Source organism: Leucopleurus acutus (assembly GCF_964270905.1).
Source record: "Leucopleurus acutus genome assembly, chromosome: 2".
NCBI classification, from domain to species: domain Eukaryota; kingdom Metazoa; phylum Chordata; class Mammalia; order Artiodactyla; family Delphinidae; genus Leucopleurus; species Leucopleurus acutus.
Window position 1 is genome coordinate 52,454,377 of NC_139143.1, and position 24,215 is coordinate 52,478,591.

General features: G+C 35.5%; 1 protein-coding gene across 1 annotated transcript in view; it reads right to left on the minus strand.

The window, feature by feature from the left end:
* Positions 1 to 24,215, minus strand: part of HMCN1 (hemicentin 1) — a gene marked incomplete at its 3' end in the record, with an annotated part of 530,768 nt that overhangs the window by 326,513 nt on the left and 180,040 nt on the right. The window contains exons 5-8 of the mRNA XM_082833486.1: positions 14,903 to 15,074; positions 13,027 to 13,133; positions 2,203 to 2,323; positions 973 to 1,236 (exon numbers count right to left, since the gene is read on the minus strand). Of these exons, the coding sequence (XP_082689612.1) occupies positions 973 to 1,236; positions 2,203 to 2,323; positions 13,027 to 13,133; positions 14,903 to 15,074 (664 nt within the window). The remainder of the gene's footprint in view (positions 1 to 972; positions 1,237 to 2,202; positions 2,324 to 13,026; positions 13,134 to 14,902; positions 15,075 to 24,215) is intronic.

The following is a 24,215-nucleotide window of genomic DNA, read 5'->3' on the forward strand; positions in this document are numbered from 1 at the left end:
GAAAACAACACACATATCCTAGAATTGAATTCATAGGGTAACTGCTTCCAAAAAGGAATGAAAAAATTGATTTTTAAGAATCCAATAGCTTTTTAAAGCATTCAATTCAGGGGCTAACACAACTAACTTTGAATACTGCATATGAGGAAATACTGAGGTTGGTGCTATTGTTTCCTTTCTACAGCTATTAACCAATAGCTACAGAGTGGTTCCTGAATTTCCCAAATCATAACCTTATGTATAAATGATCAACTGTTATCCCTCCACCCAAAAGTACAATATTAGAAACAATCCTTCTGTATCCTTGTCAGTCCATGGTTCAAGTTACATACAGCTCTAAAGTTTTGGTCAGAATTCTGTCGTCAGCCTTGAGAAATAACAGCAAATATATAAGTAACTAGCTTACTTATTAACTAACTAACCAAAAAAGGCAAAATCATCACCAGTTATTTGCAGGGAACTACTGTTCAAAGTAGAAAGGTTTCTGACAATTGTATATAAACATTTAGCCAAATCAGATAGCTAATCAAATATTAAACACATATGCCAGGGCGAGTAAGAGCACGAGAACTTCCCAGTTCAAATTCTCACACTGATTGAAGTAATCAAAATTCTCAGATCTACAATCAGTGAGACTTAATATGAAACTCTGAATGTGCTATTTTATGGTTAGCAAAACGTGTGTTACTAAGTGTAAATGCTCTTCTACATGGTGACCCATAATAATGTGAGGATGTTATTTTTGACTTTAGAGTCCATTCTTCTTATTTTTCTTTTTTTTGGCCACACTGTGCAGCTTGAGGGATCTTAGTTCCTTGACCAGGGATCGAACCAGGGGCCCCTGGCAGTGAAAGCCCAGAATCCTAACCACTGGACTGCTAGGGAATTCTCTAGAGTCCATTCTTTACTCATAGGACCATATCAGCCCCTTAAACTATCAATACTCCAGTGTTGAATAAAGTGATACCTTACCTGGGACGATACTAGAGAAGGAAACACTTGATACTCTCTGGAAGAGATAATCATCCTTATCATAGCCTGTTACTTTGAGAAAGAAAGCTTCATTTGGTGGTGTAAAGTCAGAAATATTCCATATGCCATAAGGTTTTCTATCTGGATAATATTTAATAGGAATTGTCTTAAGAGAGCTGCCTGAGATACTCAGAAGTTCAAGACGATCTACTCTAGCTGGGATGGAAATTCCAGAAGTATTCAGCAGCACATAGGTAGGTATTCCTACAAGAGAAAGGAACTGTCATCATTTGCAAGTAACATGCACCTGAGGTTATCTATCAAGTAAGTTTTGTATTTATAATAACAGGTAATAAGGACATACATTTGAGTACTACAGACTGCCATAAATTGTGGCCCAGTTGTAGAATCTTCCCTACATAAAAGACAGTTTATTCATGACCAGAGAAACTTAGGAAACCCTAAGTAATTATTTTCATGGTATTTAATCATGTTTATATGTAGAAAGAATAGAATTATGAATATTGTGTTATATGATATTTGTTATATGAATACTTTTAAAGATTCACTATTCTGTATCCTTCCAGTAAGTGCAGCAATAAAAATAAAAGAACTATCAGAAAAAAGAAATTTAAAGTCACAGTAGAATTGAGCCTTCTTTTTAACTATAAATCTTGTTGCATGAATAAAACAAGAGGAAGAAGCACCTTTCAAATCAACAATAATTTCACCTTGGAACATATAATGCTATATGGTATCTTTAACGTTTTAACTACACACACACACACACACACACACACACACACACACACACACACACACACATGCAGCATTTTCACCTAGACAACAGGCAAGTAAGATGCTAGTAAGGAAAAAGTCTCAAGATCTAGGTCATCAGTTTTCAAAGTTTAGTAAGTGTAGGAATCAATGAGGTGCTTGTTAAAGTGCATATTCCTGGGCCCTACCTTCTGTGATTCTCATTCAGATCTGGGGTGGGCCCCAGGAATCTTAATTTTTGATAAGCTCCCTGAGTGATTTCAATATCACTGGCCTCGGGACCACACTTTGAGAAACAGTTACTAGGTCAAGAGTGCAATCATATTTAAAATAAAGATGCTATGTTTCCCAATTTTATTGAATACCACAAAATTATAAAATCACACACCGTCTGAGAACTCTTTTGCACTTCAATATCTACTACGCCAACTGAAGTAATGAGAACATACAAACCTTGCACCGGTCTGCTGACTGTGTTTTTGAAGTCCAGGGTGGGCTTTCGGGAAAAACCAGCTCGAAAATCAATAGTACTGAGGCCGGTGATGCGAACAGAGTGCCTTCCACTGCTAGACGTCTGAAAAATGTTTAATGACAAACTCTATCAGCAGTTGATCCAGGATGCAGGTCACACTAGACACTAACCGGTATGGGAAACTGCAGAGTGTTTAACTAGGATTGATGTCCGATCACTGAGGTTTTTGATCTGGGTGTTTTGAACTAAACTGTGATTCTGTAACTTCAATGCAAGTTTTGTAATACATATCCCAGGGGATATGTATTACAAAACTTGTATGTATTGTATGTATTGTATGTATTGTAATACATATCCCAGGGGATATGTATTACAAAACAGCTGAGTTTTATATTGCATGACCAGTGGTAAAAGATAGAGGGGTGTAGTCATAGTGAATGGACTTGGTTCACATGGTGAATGTTCAGGAAATATTTGTGAAATGAACGAATGACTAAATCTTCTCCCCTAAACACCATCCAGGTTCTATTATGAAAATATTTCCCTTCTCTTTGCCTCTGGGAAGAGACAGCCAGGACAAGCACAAGAGCCGACCATTCTCCAACTTTTAGCCAAACGGCATCCTCAGCTCAGCAGTGTCCAGCCAAGGCACTCAGTGCTCAAGATACAAACATGAGTGAAAAGAAGGTCCTGACCCTGTAAGGGTCTATGGCCAGTGAGACAGTCAAGATGGAGAAAGCGAAATCTTCAAGAGGATGCAGTAAATGCAGTGACAGAATTACAGAAAAGGCACATATATAAAAGCACAGACTAGCCTGTAGTTCAGTTAACACCTCGTAAGGGAGATGAACAAGATATTGAATAGCTAAGCACTGAAGTTACCCATATGTGCATAAATAATAAATATTGATAATTTGGATTAGGGTCACAGGATAAAACACTAACATTTATTGGGCACTTCCTCTGTGCCCAGACTCTTTGAATACATTGGCTTATTTAATCCTTATTACAACCCTATAAGGTAGGTATCATCATTATCCCCACTGCACAGATAAGGAGGTTGAGGCACCAAAGCTATTCAACAGCTTGTCCAAGTTCACAAGGTTTCCTAACTTTCCTAATTTGCAGAGGTGGGGTTTTAATCCAAAAGTCAGGCTCTGGGCTCTTCCCCACCATGCTACATTGTCTCCCAAGGGCAAGGTAAGTCAGAGTTAGCCTCTACATCAATATCTCTCTAAATATGATTTAAGGACCACCTATATCTACACCTACACAAAATCACTTTGGTTGTTTGTAAAAATATGGACTCTGAGCTCCAGCCAAGATTTACTGAATCAGAATCTCTAGTCAGTGGAGTTTAGGAACATGTATTTCAAAAACCATCTAAAGGCTTATGAACAAGAGTTCACCATTATTTTATGACATTGATCACTGAGATTTTGTCTCAAAATAAAATGATTATATGATAGCAGCATTTAGGTAGAAGCAGAGTATAGGAGTAAGAGAAAGCATTCACATGATAACACCAGTATGCCAACGTGGCTCTCCATCTCAACACTGAGAAACACATATTTAGTTATCATAGCATGACAAAAGGTGCTAAAAAGATAGATATATATATATATGATTTTAATATAGTGAACAGCTAGATTAAGCCACAGCATTGTTAAAGATAAGCCAGCTCCAAGGCTCAGCAAACCACACAGTTTTCCCTACATCACTGTGACTCATTATTTGGCAATGAGGACAGAAAGGGTGAGGAGATATGTCCCTGTTGCTACCAATCATGTTCCTCATTGAGCAGAACTTGCAGGAACTCAGCGGAAAGGAAAATGAAGGTGAGGAAAAAGAAAAAAAAACACATCTTCATGAAAACATTGTTGTATTCTTAGTATAAACGATGCCGCTTATTACTATCGCTCATTTTCATAGGGGTAACAAAGGATTCTAAGTGTAAGTGTAGGAGTCTCAGTACCACCACTTATTGCGTTATTTCTAAAGGAAAATGTGTTCTGAATTTCACATAACAGACAAGAAAAAAAAACTACAATCATAAACCAATTTTAAGTCGAGGATTTCCTACAAGGCTATACAAAACCTTGCTAAGTCTACTTTCAACTGCTTTAGATAATGTAGAGCTATAGTGAAGACACTATTGTCTACCGGTTTCTTGTAAAAGAGAAATGAAATGGTCAATATTATGAGTTGATTTAGATTTTTTCACTGACATCATCTATTGCTGTTAGTTGTCTTGTTGCTCAGAAAGTCCCTTATGATAAAACAGCTCTTGAGGCTACCAAGGGTAAATATAACACACAATCCGCCTAATGACCGTTGTTAAGTGCTAATCATCTACCAAGTGTCTGTGCACAAATCAACTGATAGCGAGTCCATTTAAAAAATGTTGCTTAGGGGCTTCCCTGGTGGTGCAGTGGTTGGGAGTCCGCCTGCCGACGCAGAGGGCACGGGTTCGTGCCCCGGTCTGGGAAGATCCCGCATGCCATGGAGCGGCTGGGCCGCTGAGCCTTGGCCGCTGAGCCTGTGTGTCCGGAGCCTGTGCTCCGCAACAGGAGAGGCCACAACAGTGAGAGGCCCGCGTACCGCAAAAAAAAAGAAAAAAATGTTGCTTAGTAGCTAAGTGAGAAACTTAAAAATTACCTAAGTGTTGGAAAATATGCTATCCTGTTGCTAAATAATACATTAAAAATAAAGCTGAGTTGATGAAGAGGGAGTCCTTTACAATCTCTATAAAATTATTGGAAAATAAATTAATTTTGATCCAAATAGCATAACAAAAAAGTAGGTGGAGATAAGGACATAGTTTTACTATTCTCTGAGAAATGCTAAGAATAGGAAGCGTAATTAGTTAAGAAAATCTTAATTTATTTACATATTATACTGTAAACAGTAGGAATGCCTGCATAGAATTTAAAAGGGTTTGTAAGTAAAAGATATTTCCAAGCGAATCAGTTTTTATGCACAATGACATCCAACTCTGGGTTAATCAGAGTAATGGAAGCAAGGGACATCACAAATAAACCAAAATTACAGTTTAAAAATAAAATGCAAAGAAAAATTTTAAGCTAACTTATTTTAAAATTACCTCTAATACTCATGCCTGCATTTATCATTCTCGAATCATTCTCTTAAAAGAATTACAACAATACTTGGACATTATTTTAGGAACACAATATATCACGAGAAAGTGCCAATAATTTATTATTTTAATCTGTTTTCTTAAAGTAAGCTATTAGTTTAGTCTGTTTCTTAGCTGAGTTCCCTTTTTTCAAGTATTATGGACATAGGAACAAAAAGATTTTATGTATAATGATGGTTAAACAAACAAGTAAATGGATGAAGGAGAAAAGTACCAACATATACAAAATGCATTCTGTACAGCAGGCAAATCTTTTATGTAAATTATCACGTTTAATCCTCACAAAAGTCTCTGTGAGATAATACTATAATTATCTTCATTTCACAGATCAGAAGGGTAAAGTGACTTGCTCAAAGTCACAGATAAACAGTGGGTAGCAGACCTGGGATGTAAACTCAGTGAGGCTCCAGAAACTGACCTCTGCTGCTACCCCATGCATTTCTCATGATCATCTCAGTGAACTGAATTATGCTGGTTTCGAGCTAAAAGCTGAAATATACCCAACTGCTCTACATAATAGAAGAGTAATATGGAATTCCTGAGTCTATCCACAGGAGAGAAGCAGAAACAAAATGGGGAGAAAGAAGGATGGGGGGGCAAGGAGAGAGCAAAAGGACACAACTCACTTCAAGATATGTCCCCAAATCTATAGGCAAATCTACTAAACTCACAAAAGATTCTTGTTAGTGGATTTCCTACGAAATTTTTGAAGGGCTGAGCTTTACCCTCCATCGAAGTACAAAAGATTAGAATCAACACACAAATAATCAGGAGGCAAGGAGACCAAAAGAAAGTAAGTCTTCAGGAAACTCCAGAAGCATTAGAAGGCTTTGGATTCTCACATGTTATGGACAGAGTGGTGTGGGAGGAGAAATAAATGATAAGAAGGTCTTAGAGGGGTGAAGAAAATTCAGCTAATTCCGTAACGAAGTTAAACAGAGGGGAAGTCCAGCTGTGTATTTCTTATTCCTCTCTTCCCTTCTGAATTATTTAGCCATCTTAGCAGCATTTTCTATATATATAATTAAATTAGTAAGACAAAAATTACTGATTTAATGTTTTTCTATTTGCTCTTTATATCATGTAGATTTAAACTGTGGGTTATAATAAAATTAGAATTTGGCTCCAAAAAGCATCTCTCCACCACAGAATATCTAGAAGCATCACTCTGGCACAGAGCCATCCTCACCTCATGCTTTCCGTAGTTAAGAAGAGGGAAATCTTATGCTTGGAACATAATGGTTCCAAACACAACAGGAAATTTCCTAGGCACTAGACACTGAACTGGGTTTGTATGGGCTTGAAATTCTGAGAGTTGTATTTTAAAGAGTATATTTATTCATACAATTTATAAAGGTTCATAATGAGTTACACTACTATCCTGAGTTAGAATGTCATGTTGATCAAGTTGCAGAAGAATCTGAATCAGGAATACAGAGGCTGCTGTAGTATGAGCAGACCTGAGGCAAAGATGAGGTTAGACTAGATACCCACTGGCATTCTATAATTGTAAATAGGTAGCCATGATCCACAAAGCAGTAAGAGGAAAGAAGGAGCAGAGTGGACCAGAGTGTAGGCTTCTGAATTGGAGTGAGTCTATGAGGAATGAAAAAGCAGGACAGGCTGAAGTACCATGAAGCAAGGACCATGGAGAGCTCCAGGGAAAATTAGTTGCTCCTCTGATAGCTTCCTGGTCAGTTCTATTGTAGATGGATCTACTTTTAGTTTAAGGATAAAGGCTTATTAAATATTGAAAGCCCTCTCTACATTGAAAGCCCCTGAAGTCAATAATTATATCATATATATCACCTATAAAATCTTACTCAATAGGCACTTAATATATGTAGGTTTAATAAATGATACTACGTCATCCAAATGCTTAATGTCGGCACTTTTCCTTAGATTCCCCTAGGACCAACTAATGCCAGAGTCATCAAGAATTCATTGAATTTTTCTAGACACATTATGCTAAGTGTGCTCACACATTATCTCACAAAATACTGTTACATCCAAAAATGATTTTATAGCACCATAAAGAAACTGGGGCTCAAAGAAATGATTACTTGCTTAGGTTTAGACAGGAAGTTAAATGGCAATTACTCCAAGCTCAATACTCTTTCTAGGTCTATGCACAGCATTTTAGGATAACATAATCTCTGAGTTGATTTGGACGCTATGGCATAGAAAACAATAATACCACGCAACTATTCATTTGCCATTCTAAATTTCTAAATACACTCTCATTTAGGAGGGGTCAGGTTAGTGGAGTGTTGGTAAAATTCTCTCTGAAAAGAGAAAGCCCTAATTTGGGGTATTTGCCAATTTCTGTGATGTAAATACTACCACAGTGGCTGACTTCAAGCTCTCAACAGGATGTCACTGAACACAGAGCTGGGAAGAGAAAGTGCATAACTGACTCTACACGAGCCATTTGTGAGCCAGCTCCAGCAGACCATTAGGCCATGACAATAGTTCTGGCCAATGGGTTATAAAGGAAGTAAAGCGTGTCTGTCACTCACAAAAAATTCTCATCAGAGAAGTGACACAATTCCTTCCTTTTTTCTATTCAATGCACATGGTCTAGTCTTTTCCCCACTAAGAGAAGCCACGTGTTCAAAATATGATGGTACCTCCATCAGCTTGGGTTCCTGAGTGACCATGTGAAGTAGAACACCTGTCAGCCCTCACAGGACATGTGACATCAGTGAGGAATGAACTTTCCTGTATTAAGCCGGAAGAATTCCTCCTGGTACTAAATGGAGTCGTGCCCCGTTATAAACTGAATTAAAGTGTGACTGATAGAGTTGGCTTTAACTTCTCTCTCCTAAGGAGTTTCAATGTTTTATAAAATAATAAATAAACCAAGTAAAAAATAAAACCTTTATGTGTATCTGAATTGATAGAAAATATAGGTACAATTTACACACATTCAGGAGAATAAGAATAACAGATTTAACTAATTTTACCATTCATGTGTCAGAAACCATTTAAACATTTTACCAACATCTAAATTAATCATGACAATATTAAGTAGGTATTATTTTTCTCAGACTTGGAGAGGTTTAGGTAATTTCTTCAAGGTCAAAAAGATACTAAGTAGTGTATCTTGAATTAAAATAGACATCCATCTCTTTTTAAAGTTTTTACTCTTATATGACATACTGTTCTTTACAAATTAAAGAATATTATGGTTTTAATCAAATATTTATTGAGAATCTACTGTGGGCTAGGCATTGTGCCAGCCATAAAGATATAATAAAGCCAGCTAGATTTAAATACTATCATTTTATTAGGTATTATATGTTTAAAGAAATGTGATACAAGGAGAGAAATGTACCCAAAACAAAGAGTAAATTCTGTATATGTTCACACACACACACACCTCTACACATTTATACAAAAACACAAGAGTACAGGTATGTCTTTAAAGGAAACATTCCATTTGGTTGACAATCTGATATTGGCAGACCAAAATAACTGGGAAATATTCCAGGAAAAAATCTACTATACAGCATTCCTAAACATTGAATTAATGCCATATCTAATCCATTTAAATAATCCACCTGGTGTAGTCTGAAGGCTTATTCAAAAGAGGCACCAGGTGAGAATAATTGGAGGCCAGAGTAATATTCTACTTGTGCAGTCCTTTGTAGACTTGAGGCTTATTTAATTATGATTCCTTAGCAAGTTTGTGTCACTTGAGTATGATTTCTAAAACATCCTTATCCTATAGAAAATGCATTAGTAGGCTCTGGCAACCAAAATAACTATCTACAAACAGAATATTTCTACTAGTCTCAGAATCTCAATATAATCATGTGGTTGGGTACATTCCCTTCTCTCCTCTGGAGATTATATAAGGACAGTTTAGCCAAATTTACTTAATGGAAACACCCCAGGGCATGTGCTAAATTACATGATCACATTGATAATCCTAGACTAATAGAAAGTCTGTACCACCTAAACCTAATGGGTGCTGACAGTTATTTAATGTCTTTGCAGGAAGTTTCCCTTAAAGAGCAGAGCACACAGTTTGGCCTGAGACTTTCCGTGGTTATGTTCAAATACTCTATATACAGATACAGCTGCCCGAATGGAAAATTTATATTTTTTCTCAGAAATTAGATTCAGGATTTGTAGCTTCCCTACAAATGAAAATTCAGGGGCATAAAACAACCTTCTCTTTGTTTTTAATAACACTTGCAGTTCATTTCAGTGACTTCTTTTTGGCATGTTTTCCCCTGCATCACAGGCAACCTAAAACATCCAAGTCATTTATATGAACTGTACTGATGAGTTGACTCATTGTCTATGTTTAGTGAAAATGTCCTACTAAATCACAGAAAAGAAATTGCCAGGGTTTCAGAGGAGAACCACAAAAGAAAAGAAATCGCCACTCTCATAGCATTTCAAATCATGGACATAATAAAGTGTTCTGTGTCAGTATATCAACTGTGGGTGAACTAAACCAATGTTTCTGCCTGCTTCCCTGGGTATCATCAGAATAAGTGTATTAATTTTTATTCATGAATATTTATACAGTTCTTTCCCAGGCACTATGGCATATATTGGTGACACAGTCTGGTCTATAGCAAAATTGGAGGACAAAATCTGTACAGAAATAAATATGACAGAAAGGGGAAAAATAATGCAAAAGGGAGGTGCAGAAAAATTGCAATAGAAAGCCAGAGGGAAAAGAGAATGTTCTGGATGAAAAAAGTCAGAAACATCTTGATGAAAGTGTTGCCATTTGAGCTGAGCATTAGTGGGTAGTTACCTGTCAGACATAAAGTAAGAAGAGCATTCTAGAGAGAAGCAACAGCTTGAGACAGAGCATGGACCATGAGAATGTGGTAAGAGAGAGGGTGAGAGACACTGCAAAAGCATATTAGAGTGGAAAGGCACGTGATAGAAGATAACCAGAAAGACTGGTTGAGGCTCAATTAGGTGGTCCTTGAATACCAGGCTAAGGTCAATTAAGGGATAGCCTGTGCTCCATACTTGAGATTAAAACTGTTATGTGAAACATTCAAAAAGCCATTATTAATTCCATTGATAGAGCAGACACTTGCCAGATAGCAGAGTGCACAGGAGACGGCACCAGGGATGTGCTATCTCATCTCAGACATTTCTCCGCTTGAGAAAGCGCACGTGTAAAACGTTATCATTCATTAGCCATTCAAAAGGGAGATCCAAAGTCAACAGCCATATTTATGTCAGTAGATTCAGCTCAAATTCCTTTGCACCAACCCAATACATTATTTTGGCATTTCGTTTAGGAGCAAAATAAGTTTATTATCTTTACTCGCATTGTAATGCTTTATCCTTTGTTTAGTTACCACGAATTGTACTCTAGAAATTGTGTAACATCAGGACCAGAAGCTTTTTGGTGATGACTAGATATAAATTTAAGGTAATATGGTAATAGGTACTGTGTCTTTTTATTGTTTTCTTAATTACAGGAGACCGAGCTTAGAAACCTGTCTACAGTGTTCCCACCATCTTATCCTCTCTCTCCTCACTCACAGACTAATCCTCAGTGCTTCTCTGTTCTAATTATCAATTAAGATGTACTCAGTGCCCATTAAGTATCACGGAACATGGCCAAAAGCAGATGCTCAGTAAATGTTTACTGAATGCAGACTGAATGAATAGGTGTGTTGGGCACAAGGAAAAACATCAGACATATAAAATATCCCTCTTCTAGGCAAGAGTTTTACTAGAGGAAATACCACTGCTAGCAATCCAAATCACCTGCAAAATGGATTCAAATACTTTACAATAAGTTGCTAATAATACGGAAGAGTGTCACCACTTGTACATATTTCAAAATCAATGATAACTTAATGTCACTATTCAGAGAGCAAGAATGAATTACCTTAGTGAACTTGCTAGCTCAGGACACTGCTGGCTTAGGTCATGCTTAAATTAAAGTGTTTGACGGATAAAGAGACTCAGAACTTCTTATACTCCTTCTTACTGTGGTCACAGAAAGTCAGACTCAATCTAGTCATATTTTGGGCAAGTTGGTCAAAATAACTATAACATCAAATTTGGCCACATTTATTTAAAATATAACAGCAAAACACTTCATTGTTGACAATCTAATGCACTCAATAAATATTGAGCAACTACTATGTGCAAGGAGCTGGGTGAATAAAACAGGCAGATGGGACCATTTCTGGTCTATTCAATGAAAAATTACTAATTTTATCTCACATTGCCTTTTTACTTACACCCTTATCCCATATTATCCATGTTTAAAAATCCATATTACACTTTCTATTTTCCTTATAAGGCTGAGAGTTCTGAGAATAAAAAATTGATATTCTAGGATTTAAATGGAGTTACAATGAAAACTTTCATTCTTTAAATTGGTAAAGTTAATATAAGTATTCCTTAAAAAAAACTGGCATGCAAAAATAGCACCTTGAATCTCTACAGTGTAACACCTCCGCATAGCTTTCACAGAAGCTAAATAATTTGAACTATGAGCCCATTGATCCCATTTTTTTTATGGAGGGAAGCTGAGACAATGAAACAGTAAATGATGTAAGGGGTATCTTCATTTGAATTGTCCCGGAAGGATTCTAGAGTAAGTTGTTCACTTGGGAGGTAGGACGGATGCTAATGAGCAAAGAGCAGGTAACACAGGAAAAAGAATGCAGCCCATAAAGGGTGTGCTTTTAAGCCTGCTCTCGCTGGAGCTTATTCCTGCAGGGGCTGAAAGCTGCTTTTGAGGGGCTTCATCCTCCGGAAGAACAGCCTTCTCCTGTTCAGGTTAAACAAAAAAAAAGCCTCTCAGACACAGAAACACGGGTACCTGAGTTGGAAATAGGCCAGAGCACACTGAAAATTTTGAGAAATATGGGCAAGCCACTCAGACCACGTACTAGAGTGGGTCCCACATATAATGTGCAACAGAACTAGATCTCAGATTTATGGCATCCTGAATTTTGAGGGTATGTTCTTTCCTCCATACTGCCAAAATACAGTGCTTTCTTAGAGTGAATATATACTACTCAATTTAATTCTAGGATACAAATACCATTCTGTGTTAAAGTACACAATGAATGTGCATCCACCAAATACCAATAACCAGCAGTGCTTGAGAGCTTATTCTGTAGCAGGAACTATGCGAAGTACTTCATTTGTACCATCTTAATTTAATTCTCAGCACAATTCTATGAAGGAAAGGACTATTATTGCCATCCTACACTACAGAGGTGGAAAGCAAGGCACAGAGAAGTTATAGTTCTGACGTAATGCAGCTTTTAAGTGGCGGTGTTGAGATTCAAACCCAGGGCAGTTCCATACTGGGGCCTATACCCCAACCATCATTCTCTACTGGCTCCATCTCTGATTGTTTTGGAAGCAGACAGTGGCTAACATGATCAATCTGCAGATTTGATGATAGGAAAACTATCCAAGAATTTTAAGTCTATTTATAGTGGTACTGATGCCTTTAGTGGTCATCAAAACTTAACACTATCCATTCATGTGATCAAGACACCTCCTACAAACACACCATGTATATTGCTTTTTAGTAAAAGCGTTCTCTATGATTGCTAGAGAAGATATAAATATTGTATACACTCTATAAAACGTGCCAACACCAAAATAAAATAACAAATAGACTATAAAATACCTTCACTGTCCATATTCCAGCCTCTGGCTCTTTAACATTCACCACCTTGGCAGAGTTATGAATACTTAATAGTTCATTCAGGCCAAACCCCTTTTTTATCAGCTTCCCTGCAAGATAGACATAATGGTAACAAGCATAATCTTTCTTTCAGCTATGTATATTAGCTGTATACATTTCCAGTACAAATTACCTGATGGACATTTGTGCCTCTAGCTCAAAACATTATTTTATTTATATCTAAAATATACTCAACTTTAGCATTTCTGGATATTGGAATTGAAGTAACATTCCTATTTGCTATGCTGATTTGATCTTATAAAGAGAGTAACAAATGACAGGCTGTAATCATATTTCCAAAGCCAGCCTAGGTAACTATTATGGCTACCAAGAAGTTATGTGGAGTCCCCAGAGACATTTACACTTGATAGATGGCAAAAACAGTAAAACAGAATAAATGTCTTTTGGAAGATCACTCAGGGTATTACTAACATAAGAGCCCTGGGCATATCTTTGCATAAAGTGTACAACTTCAGTTTTCCACGAAGCACAGCTTGAAGGCTTTTACTTGTCATAGGAATAGTTAAAGGAGGCAGTGTAATGAAGTAGCATGATAGATGGAACTTAGGAAGAAAAGCAAATTTGGAATTAAGCCATAGTTTACTTATTCACTTCACTCTTGGCTCTCCTACGGACTACTTCTGCAGTTATATAAACAAATTAATTATAAGAATTTTATGTTTGCATCAAAAGCTTTACAATCACTGTAAATGACTTTTAAAATATCAATATCAATGACTTTTTAAAGTAGCAGAAACTTAAGGCAATGGTTACAGGTACTTTTAAGTATCCAGATAATGAAAAACACAAATCTTTCCTGGATAGGTAGCATGGATGGTATTAGAAGAATGCTACCTAAAAAGACAAATCCATTTCTAAAGACAAATCCATTTTTAAGACCAAACCTGTAGAAGTCTTGAAAAACAGATTTTGCTTGCTTGTAAATTTCAATTTGATTGTTAGTGTGGATGAAGCCTTTGAGGACAATTTCATACGCTATTTTCTTTAAGGTATTAGTTATTTTCTAAGACTCAAATAAGTAAGAAAGATAGTTACTCCTTCCCCATTTATAAATATTCACAAATAGGTAAAAAAAAATGTAGCACATACTAAAGCTACAATGGGAATAAAAATATTTTGCAAACATCAGTAGGTTTAAAAATTTTTTCTAAATGCAAATATTAAGAAAAATGAGGTTTCTGTTTTTATTAGATTACTATTCAACATTAAGTCTTATTATAATATTCAGCTGGCAATGGAATCAAGCCAAAACTTAGGGTTATACTATACAATTACTGAGGAAGCAAAGTAAATTAAAACATCATTCTAATGAGAACATGAATTTGTTTTTTAATGATTGTCTCCTATAAAATTAAAATGTATCAAGAAAATGATACAGTAAAAAAATTAATCAGTGGTTTTAAGAGGAGTTTTTTCATGTGATTCACTTAAAAATAACATAAAATACTGAATTTTACAGAATAAGTTATTGTGAAGTATTTCCCTACATAAAGATGAGGAAAATACGATTTCAGGTTCAATAAAAATATTTTTTATTTTGGATACTTTACCTACAATTAAGTTAGTACATGTGATCTGTTTAAATTGTTAGGAGTTTTAGCTTTTTGAATCTCATGTTAAGTCAATAATACTTATCACTAAAAACATTCAGTTTTAATTTTTAAACATCTTCCCTAGTCACTTTTGGATTTATTGAATTTATTCATAAAGTTAGCATTAATTTGAACAAGTGTACAAAAAAATCTTTTACCTTTCATGGTTTTTCTATTTTATTATATGAATGTCCCATATATCTCACCTAAAGGATTGCGAATTTCAATCATTGGAGAAGGGCCACTCAGAGACACAGTAACCTCTTTTAGACTGGGATCAAAAGGAATTTTCCAAGTGTTTACAGCCTGTTCCAAATGATCTGTTGACAAGAGGTGAACTTTGGAAGCCTGAACCGCTTCCTCTACCCATTTTAACACCTGTAAGAGAAAAAAAGAAGCATGAGTAATATCAAAACATTTACAGCTTTATACTACCTCGAATTCCTGGTGCAGTAGTTGACTGTGCTTAATTACACGACTCCGTCACTTTCTGTACTGGTGTGAGGTTTATTTCCATCACAGTTAAGACAAACTTTCCCAACCCTCAGAATGGGAGGAAATATTCGCAAACGGTAAGACCAACAAGGGTTTATTCTCCAAAATTTACAAACAGCTCATGCAGCTCAATATCAAAAAAACAAACAACCTAATGGAAAAATGGGCAGAAGATCTAAATAGACATTTCTCCAAAGAAGACATACAGATGGCCAAGAGGCACATGAAAACATGCTCAACTTTGCTAATTATTAAAGAAATGCAAATCAAAACTACAATAAGCCAGAATGGCCATCATCAAAAAATCTACAATTAATGCTGCAGAGGGTGTGGAGCAAGGGAACCCTCCTACACTGTTGGTGGGAATGTAAATTGGTAGAGCCACTATGGAGAACTGTATGGAGATATATATACAACGGAATACTACTCAGATGTGGTATATATACAATGGAATACTACTCGGCCATAAAAAAGAATGAAATAATGCCATTTGCAGCAACATGGATGGACACAGAGATTATCATACTAAGTGAAGGAAGTCAGAGAAAGACAAATATCATATGATATCGCTTATATGTGGAATCTAAAAAATGATACAGGCAGATTATCAACTTTGAAGAAATAAATTTTAAGGAGGTATGGGAGGAAGGAATACATTTTATAAAATGTTACAAGGAAGCTCATGAATGACCTTTGAATAGTAGGAGTTTTAAGTATGCTGTTAAAAATCTGTAAGGGACAGTTAAGAAAATTATCAGACTGTAAGAGAAATGTGTGAGCTTGCCAAAAAAGGATTTCAGTGTAGATTTTGTCTTCATCAAATGAAGTTAAAGGAACAAGTTATAGTTAAAGTTTGAATGGAAGAGCCTGCCATTGTTGCTCCATAACTGGTTGTTGCTGTGTGCATTCCTTTATTGAGCCTACATCTTCATAATCTTTTTGGCAGGTATATGTTGAACACTTGTCTCATGCTCAAGACAGGATCAGAGAGCATGGATACTGACAACTGATTTGTCTGTTTTCTTCTTTTTCCATGACTGTATCTACTGCCTCATCTTGATTTACAAGCAAAACCTAGAAAACCTACAAAAATAAGTGTTTTGTGGTTTATCTAGGAATAATACAGAAAATATTGCTGTTATGTTTGGTGAAGAAAATCAATTTTGTAGAGTTTATTTCAACCTAAATAAAATGTGAATTTGTTTAAAATTTTTTTAAAAAAATGATACAAATTAACTTATTTACAAAACAGAAACAGACTCACAGACTTAGAGAATGAACATGTGGTTACCGGGGGGGAGGGAGTGAGGGAGGGATAGATTGGGAGTTTGGGACTGACATGTACACACTGCTGTATTAAAAAAAAGAAAAAAAAGACAAACTTTCCCTACATCCACTTATTATAGTAGGTTCAGAATAAAATGCTAGTTTAACTCATGCACAAATTTCAATTTTTATATCTTGGAATAATATATTCAAAATGAGATTACAGTGTCCAAAAACAAGTTGTGCAGAGATATTACTTGCAGAGGTATTACAGACAGTTCTATTTCTCAAGAGAAATGAAAAGAACCTATAAAAAACATGGTAATGGCGATACTGAGATTCTTTTTCCCTCCATTCTTTCTTTCTGGATTTCTTTTAAGGTCCAATTTATAAAAGATAATTCGCAAATTATCAAATCCAATTTCAATATATTGGGTATTGAATTATTGTAATAGAGTATACTATAATTATATATTGTATATTATAATATATATTGTAGTATATTAATTATTGAAAAAGAATTGCCATGCCAGCAAAATATTCATTTTTATGATAAAATAAGTAAGTAGAAAATAATGGGAAAAGTAACCACTGTATTTTTTTAAAATGGAAAAATATTTCACCACCAATTTAAGTGGTGTGTCCTTGAAAACTAGGCTTTGGGAAAATATTAAGAAACTGGGTTATAATAGGGTATTAATAACTCACTGTGAACAAGGAAACCTTCCAGTCCACAGAAATGTTCTGCAACAGCAAACACAATTCCTCATTAAACAAAGAGGTCATGACTGGACAGGTACTGCTTAAACTTACCCAATTACTTCTAAATCATACTAAGCTTTAATCCATCTCAGATCTTTCTCTGGCTCATATATCCTTTAAGACTATATCCCTTGTAATTATGCATAAAACACTGAACAGTGCTGGATATTAAGCTACAGCCAAGCTACTCAAAATAAACAAAAACATATTTGAAATTTCAACAGTAGTAGCCACAAATCAATGAATCAAACAAGTATTGTGCAATAACTTAATTCTCTGTAAAAAGGATCCTCCCATTTTTTTTTTTTTTTTGGTCCTCAAGGATGAGGAAAGTGGCTAAGACATATTATCATAAAATTAACAGTGTGAGGCAATTATGTTCATTCATTAAATAAAGGTTTATCATTCAAAGTACTCTTCCAGGTACTGAGTGTTGATGAACATATTTTTAGTCAATATTTAGTAATCACACTTCTTCTCTGAATTAGTATCTTTTTGCATTATTTTGTAGTCTGCATTATTCATTTTTAATAAATCTTCTTACCTTTCCTCCAAGGTCAAGAACCCCAGCTCCTTTATCATTGTATACCCTGAACCAAGCGAGCTGCTCTACACATAATAAAGGTGGGATATGTACTAATGTCCATGAAGTTGGTCATAAGGATGATAATAACGATGTCTTCTTAAATAAAAGACTGTTACGGAATTCATGAAACAGGGAGCCCTTGTTGAAATAATGTAGGTAAGGTGCCCATCACAGTACTTGCCCCATAGTGGATATTCAGATGTTTTCCTCCATCTCCAACTAAATTCCCTTCTCTTCCCCTAATTGAATATTTCAATAATGACTTCATGGGCAAAGTGAAAACACTTATCCACGAAAGTCAGATAAGATTTCTGTAAATGAAAAAGAGACACAAAGTCATTCCAGGTTGAAGAGAAGTTCTGAAGAAACACAGAGAGACAGAAGTACTCATATATGTTAGGAACATGAGTACATCCAACTGCCTACAGTTAAGTGCTCAGAAAAGGGAGAAGCGGAAGATGAGGTTGGAAGCTCGTGTCAGGGGCAGACTATGTATGGTCACAAAGTAAAGCTATGACAATCGGATTTTATCCTAAAGACCCAAATGAAAAATTCCTGAAGGACTTTATGCAGAGGAGTAATACACTGAATGTGGTATTTTACAAAGAAACACCTGTAGTGGTATCATCAACTGAGCACAAAAAACAAATCTATTACAGTTAATTACTCCATAAATCAAATGATATATTTCCTCAAAGTTTAACCTTATAAAGCACCTGGAATTTTATGTATGAAATAAAGCATGTATCAAGATAATTGTCTAAAGAAGCAGATGCCATATTTTGAAAAATGGGTTCTGAGTGACCTATCATGCTTGAACAGAAAGGTATGAATCATTCTGCTCATCAAATCTATCCATACGGCTGCAGAAACCAGACTGATTATCACTAATATTTGATCTTAAATAGAACACATGTTTTAATAATCAGAGTGTTGACATTCTTATGTCTTAAACATAGAATATGACTGCGTAACTCAAGGAAATGCAAAGAACTGACTTACTGTCTGAGAAGGCACTTGATAAATTTGACTGGGGATAAATAACTTTGAGGATAATGTCTGATTTAGAGACTAAAGAAGGCAAAGGACAAGAGAAATCAGATAAATAGAACATTTGTTTTAAGGACAAGACACAAAATGTGGCCATAAATAATTCTCAATGTAAGGGAAGAAAAGAATTAGAAAACAAGGATAGTAGAGAATCTCAAGTTCAACAATGAAATGCAGTAGTGTTAAGTAGAAAAAAAAGTGAAATCAATTTTTCATACACCTTTACTTAAATGTATAGTGTATTCTGGGTGACTCCTCAAACATACCTCTCCTTCAAACCCAATGTAGAAAGGTTATGATATATCACTGGAAATCTATCCTGTTGTCTGTTAGTTATGGATGGAAAGCATTAAGTTCTAGGCATTCTTATGAAAATGGAAAACTATTCAGTTGCATTTTCATAAGACAATTGTGTTTAAATGGTAGGAAATGTAAGCAGGCTTTTGGTTTATTCTTAATACTGTTTCCAATTCATCAACATTTATAAGGCTTTCACAAAGGGATTACCATGTATCATGATACTACTTGTTGGGAAAGATACTCATGATACTTTTTTTATCCACTTACAGAAAAAAATCAAATTGAAAACAGATGCAACTCACTTTGTTAGAAAATACAGATATTACCTACATGTGAATAAAAGTAGATCCCTGCAAGCCACAGATCACCATAAGTGAGGTTTCTGGCCTCTCATGTTGCCACATACAAGAAAAAAAAAACAACAACTCTGTCTAACCATGAGAAATGTTCTCATGAGATTGGAAATGATCTTATACTGATATTATAATGACAAAAAGAAGTGAACTAGAATAATGTGAGATCCTTTGAATCAGTACCTTTTCACTAACATAAAAACTGTTTCAACTCACTAGGGAACCATTAATTGTACATTAAGTTTTAATGTAAAAATAGTCTCTCATGATTTGTAGCAGCTTAAACCTCAAAGGGCCTTTGAGAACATCTAACCCAGCTCTTTTATTTTATAAGTGAGGGAAACTGATATTTGAAAGAGTTCTTGTACCTTTTAAACACCTAACCAGACTGATTCTGGCTCAGTAGTTATTTTTTACATAAGCCCCTTCGTTCCTGAATACACTCTCTTAGTTTAAATATTTTGCATCCTATGTAATAATCAATATTTTAAAATAAGCTCATATTTCTATTCAACTCAGGAAGGAAATGCAAATACTATTCCAAAACACAAAACTAGCCTACATTATTATGTATTATGAAATACAACGCACAGTATTAAGTAGAAATGGAAGTAAAATAAATTTTGCATACATGTTCAACAATAGAATTTGAAGAAAACTTTGTTTGGAAGGATTTTTTTCTTTTTTCTTTTTTTAATCAATATATCGTTGATATGTAACATTACATTCATTTCAGGTATACAATATAATGATTCGGTATCTGTACATATTGCAAAATGATCACCACGATAAATCTAAATAACACCCATCACCACACATAGTTACAATTTTCTTTCTCTTGTGATAAGAACTTTTAAGATTTACTAAGAATCCTTCAAATATACAACACAATATGATTAACTATAGCTACCAGGCTGTACATTACATCCCCAAGACTTACTTATTTAATAACTATAAGTCTGTACCTTTTGATCCCTTTACCCATTTCGCCTATCCCACCAAACCCCCGCTTCTGGCAACCACCAATCTGTTCTCTGTATCTTATGAGTTCCGTTTTGTTTTTGTTTTAGATTCCACATATAAGTGAAATCATATGTTATTTGTCTTCTTTAGTCTGACATTTCACTTAGCATAATGCCCTCAAGGTCCATCCCTGCTGTCAAAAATGACAAGACTTCCTTCTTTTTATGGCTGAATAATATCCCAGTATGTGTATGTATATATGCCACATTTTCTTCATCCATTCATCTGTAGGTGGGCACTTAGGTTGCATCTATGTCTTGGCTACTGTAAACAGTGCTGCAATGAACACAGAATGAATATATTTTTGAGTTAATGTTTTCATTTTATTCAGATAAATACCAGAAGTGGAATTTCTTGATTATAAGATCATTTTTAATTTGGGGGATAACCTCCATACTGTTTTTCATAGTGGCTGTACCAATTTACATTCCCACCAACAGTGCACAAGGGTTCCCTTTGCTCCACATCCTTACCAACACTTGTCATTTCTTGTCTTTTTGGTAATAGCCATTCTAACCAGTGTGAGGTGACATTTCATCATGGTTTTGATTTGCAATTCCCTGATGATTAGTGATGTTGAACACCTTTTCATGTACTTTTTGGCCATTTGTATGTCTTCTTTTTTTTTTTTTTTGCGGTACACGGGCCTCTCACTGTTGTGGCCTCTCCTGTTGCGGAGCACAGGCTCTGGACGCGCAGGCTCAGCGGCTATGGCTCACGGGCCCAGCCGCTCCGTGGCATATGGGATCCTCCCGGACCTGGGCACGAACCCACGTCCCCTGCGTCGGCAGGCAGACTCTCAACCACTGCGCCACCAGGGAAGCCCTGTATGTCTTCTTTGGAAAAATGTTTTTTCGGATCTTTTGCCCACTTTTTAATTGATTGTTTGGGTTTTTTTGCTGTTGAGTTGTACGAGTTCTTTATGTTTTCAATATTAACCCCTTATCAAATACATGATTTGAAACTACTTTCTGCCATTCAATAGGCTGCCTTTTCATTTTGTTGATGGTTCCCTTTACCATGCAGAAGTCTTTTAGTTTGTTGTAGTCCCACTTATTTTCGCTTTTGTTGCCTTTGCTTTTAGTGTCAAATCCAAAAAATCATCACCAAGACCTATATCAAGAAGTTTATCACTCACGTTTTCTTCTAGGAGTTTTATAGTTTCAGATCTCACATTCTAGTTTTTAATCCATTTTGAGTTAGTTTTTGTGAATGGCATAATATAGTGGTCCAGTTGCACTGTTTTGCATGAAGCTCTCCAGTTCTCTCAACAGTATTTATTGAATAGACTTCCCTTTCCCCATTGTATATTCTTGGCTCCTTTGTCATAAATTAACTGACCATATATGTGTGGGTTTATTTCCGGGCTCTATTTTGTTCCATTGATCTGTGTGTCTATTTTCACAGCCATACCATAACTGTTTTGATTGCTATAGCTTTGTAATATAGTTTTAAATCAGGCAGCATGATGCCTCCAGCTTTGCTCTTTCTCAAGACTGCTTTGGCTATTTGATGTCTTTTGTGGTTCCATACAGACTTTATGATTGTTTGTTCTAGTTCTGTGGAAAATGCCATTGGAATTTTGACAGGGATTGTATTGAATCTATGGATTGCTTTGGGTAGTATGGACATTTTAACAATATTAATTCTTCCAATCCATGAGTAGGGAATATCTTTCCATTTATTTGTAATTTATTTCATCAATGTCTTATAGTCTTTAGTATACAGCTTTAACCTCCTTGGTTAAATATTTTTCTGAAGTATTTTAGGTATTAAGTATTTTATTTGTTTTGATACCATGTGGAAGGATGTTTTTAATGTAAAAAATTATATCCAAATGAATTTCTCCAGAACATCTTTTGTCCTTTTGGTGGGAAAATGGAAATATGGTAAAGTGTTAGATACAACTTGTAATTATGCATATATCTGTATCTTTGTTGTTGCTATTTATCATCTGTCATCTCTACTAAACTGTCCCATGAGACAGAACAGAAGCTACGGATGACATGTTCACTACTATATCCCCTCAACCTAACACAATGCATGAGATACAGATATAGTAAATTCCTAATAAATATATATGAGAAGGAGGGAAAAGAGGAAAGAGGGAGGAAAGAGAGAGAAATTGTATATCAGATCTTTACCCTCAGAGTTAAGCGTATGTGAAAAGGTAACATTTGGGCCCTGTGTTCATTTGTGACAAGCCCTCTCTCAGCACTAAATTTTCAACACTGAGCTGAATAGGGCACAAACTTGCAGGTGTGGTCTTAAATGTGAGCATCAGGCTCTAATTAGTTTTGATTTATTTGGTTAGCTAACTTGGGATTTAAAAATGCAGTGCAGATATCTCTAGAATTAAGTCCATTTTTAAAAAAATGCCAGTGTATGCTTTTCAGTAGCACTGGATGAAGATTTTTCAATCTCAGTAGTGGTAGAAAGTCGTTCAGTAAATGAATGCAACAAAGCAAAAGTAGTTTAAAAGGCTGGGTTAGGCATAAGTGCACCCACCTAATAATCAGAGCCTACCCAGAAAACCATCCATGCAATATTACTATTAATAATAGAAAGCACTTTTATAGTGTTTATTACATGCCAGATACTTTTAAGAGCTTTACAGTGAACTTCACAATAGCTCTTCGACACAGGAATGGTTATCTCCATCTTACATATGGAAAACCTAAGGCACATTCTCAAAGTTCATAAGTCACACAACTAGTAAGAAGGCAGGGCTGGCCTTTTGATTTCAATAATCTTGTCTATTTTCTAAATTTATCATAAGGAAAAATCACAGTTTTCAAGAGTGAATCAGAAATAATAGCTAGTGAAAAAAAATCAATGCAGGTGTTTTAAATGAGAAGTGGCTTGCAAAACAGTGATTTGATTATCTGTGTATTATTATCACTACTTGAACAGTAAATTGTCAAGAATTAACTTACATAAAAATATTAAAGCCTTTAAATTTATATTGAATTTGATGTGAGAATGACTTACTACATTTCCAAGACAACCATTTTGTGATAAACCCTACATGATAGCAGAGGCAGGCTTCACTCCACTCTGATCTGGCTAAGAGAGAGACACTCCTCTGGGTAACCAGGAGAGCCTTTCCCCCTAGGTTCAAGTTCATTTTTACCCTGCAGTATAGCATAGAACCCATAATTCAGAATCTGCATAGAAGTCACTAAGCATTTATTGAGCATCTATTGAATATAAAGGATAGTACATGATATTATAGAGAATACCAAAGAAATAGAAACACACTCCCTGCCTTATAAGACATGACAATCTAGTTGGAGAAATGAGAGAAAGACAATGAAAACAAATTAACTAGCTCTTACCTTCCAGTAATAAATTTAAAAGATCAGATTTATAGTCTCAATTTTATATTATAAATGATCAATTTAGAGTCCTAAACTGTGATGCACTTTTCTACTCAAAAATTTTAATGATTCCCTGTTACATTCAGAATGAAGCCCAAGCCAGGAGTATACTGAGGGCTGGCAATGGGAGTAGTCTACCCTGGATGCAGATAATAAAGGGGTGCACTGTCTGTGGAAAACTTAAAAACAATAAAAAAAAACGGACTAAAAGTTGCTATACTTTCTAATACCATGTCCGAGTAATCCTAACCAATTCCCCCTTTAAAAAAATTGTTTGTCTAAAGTCTAAGCAACTGCTGTTATT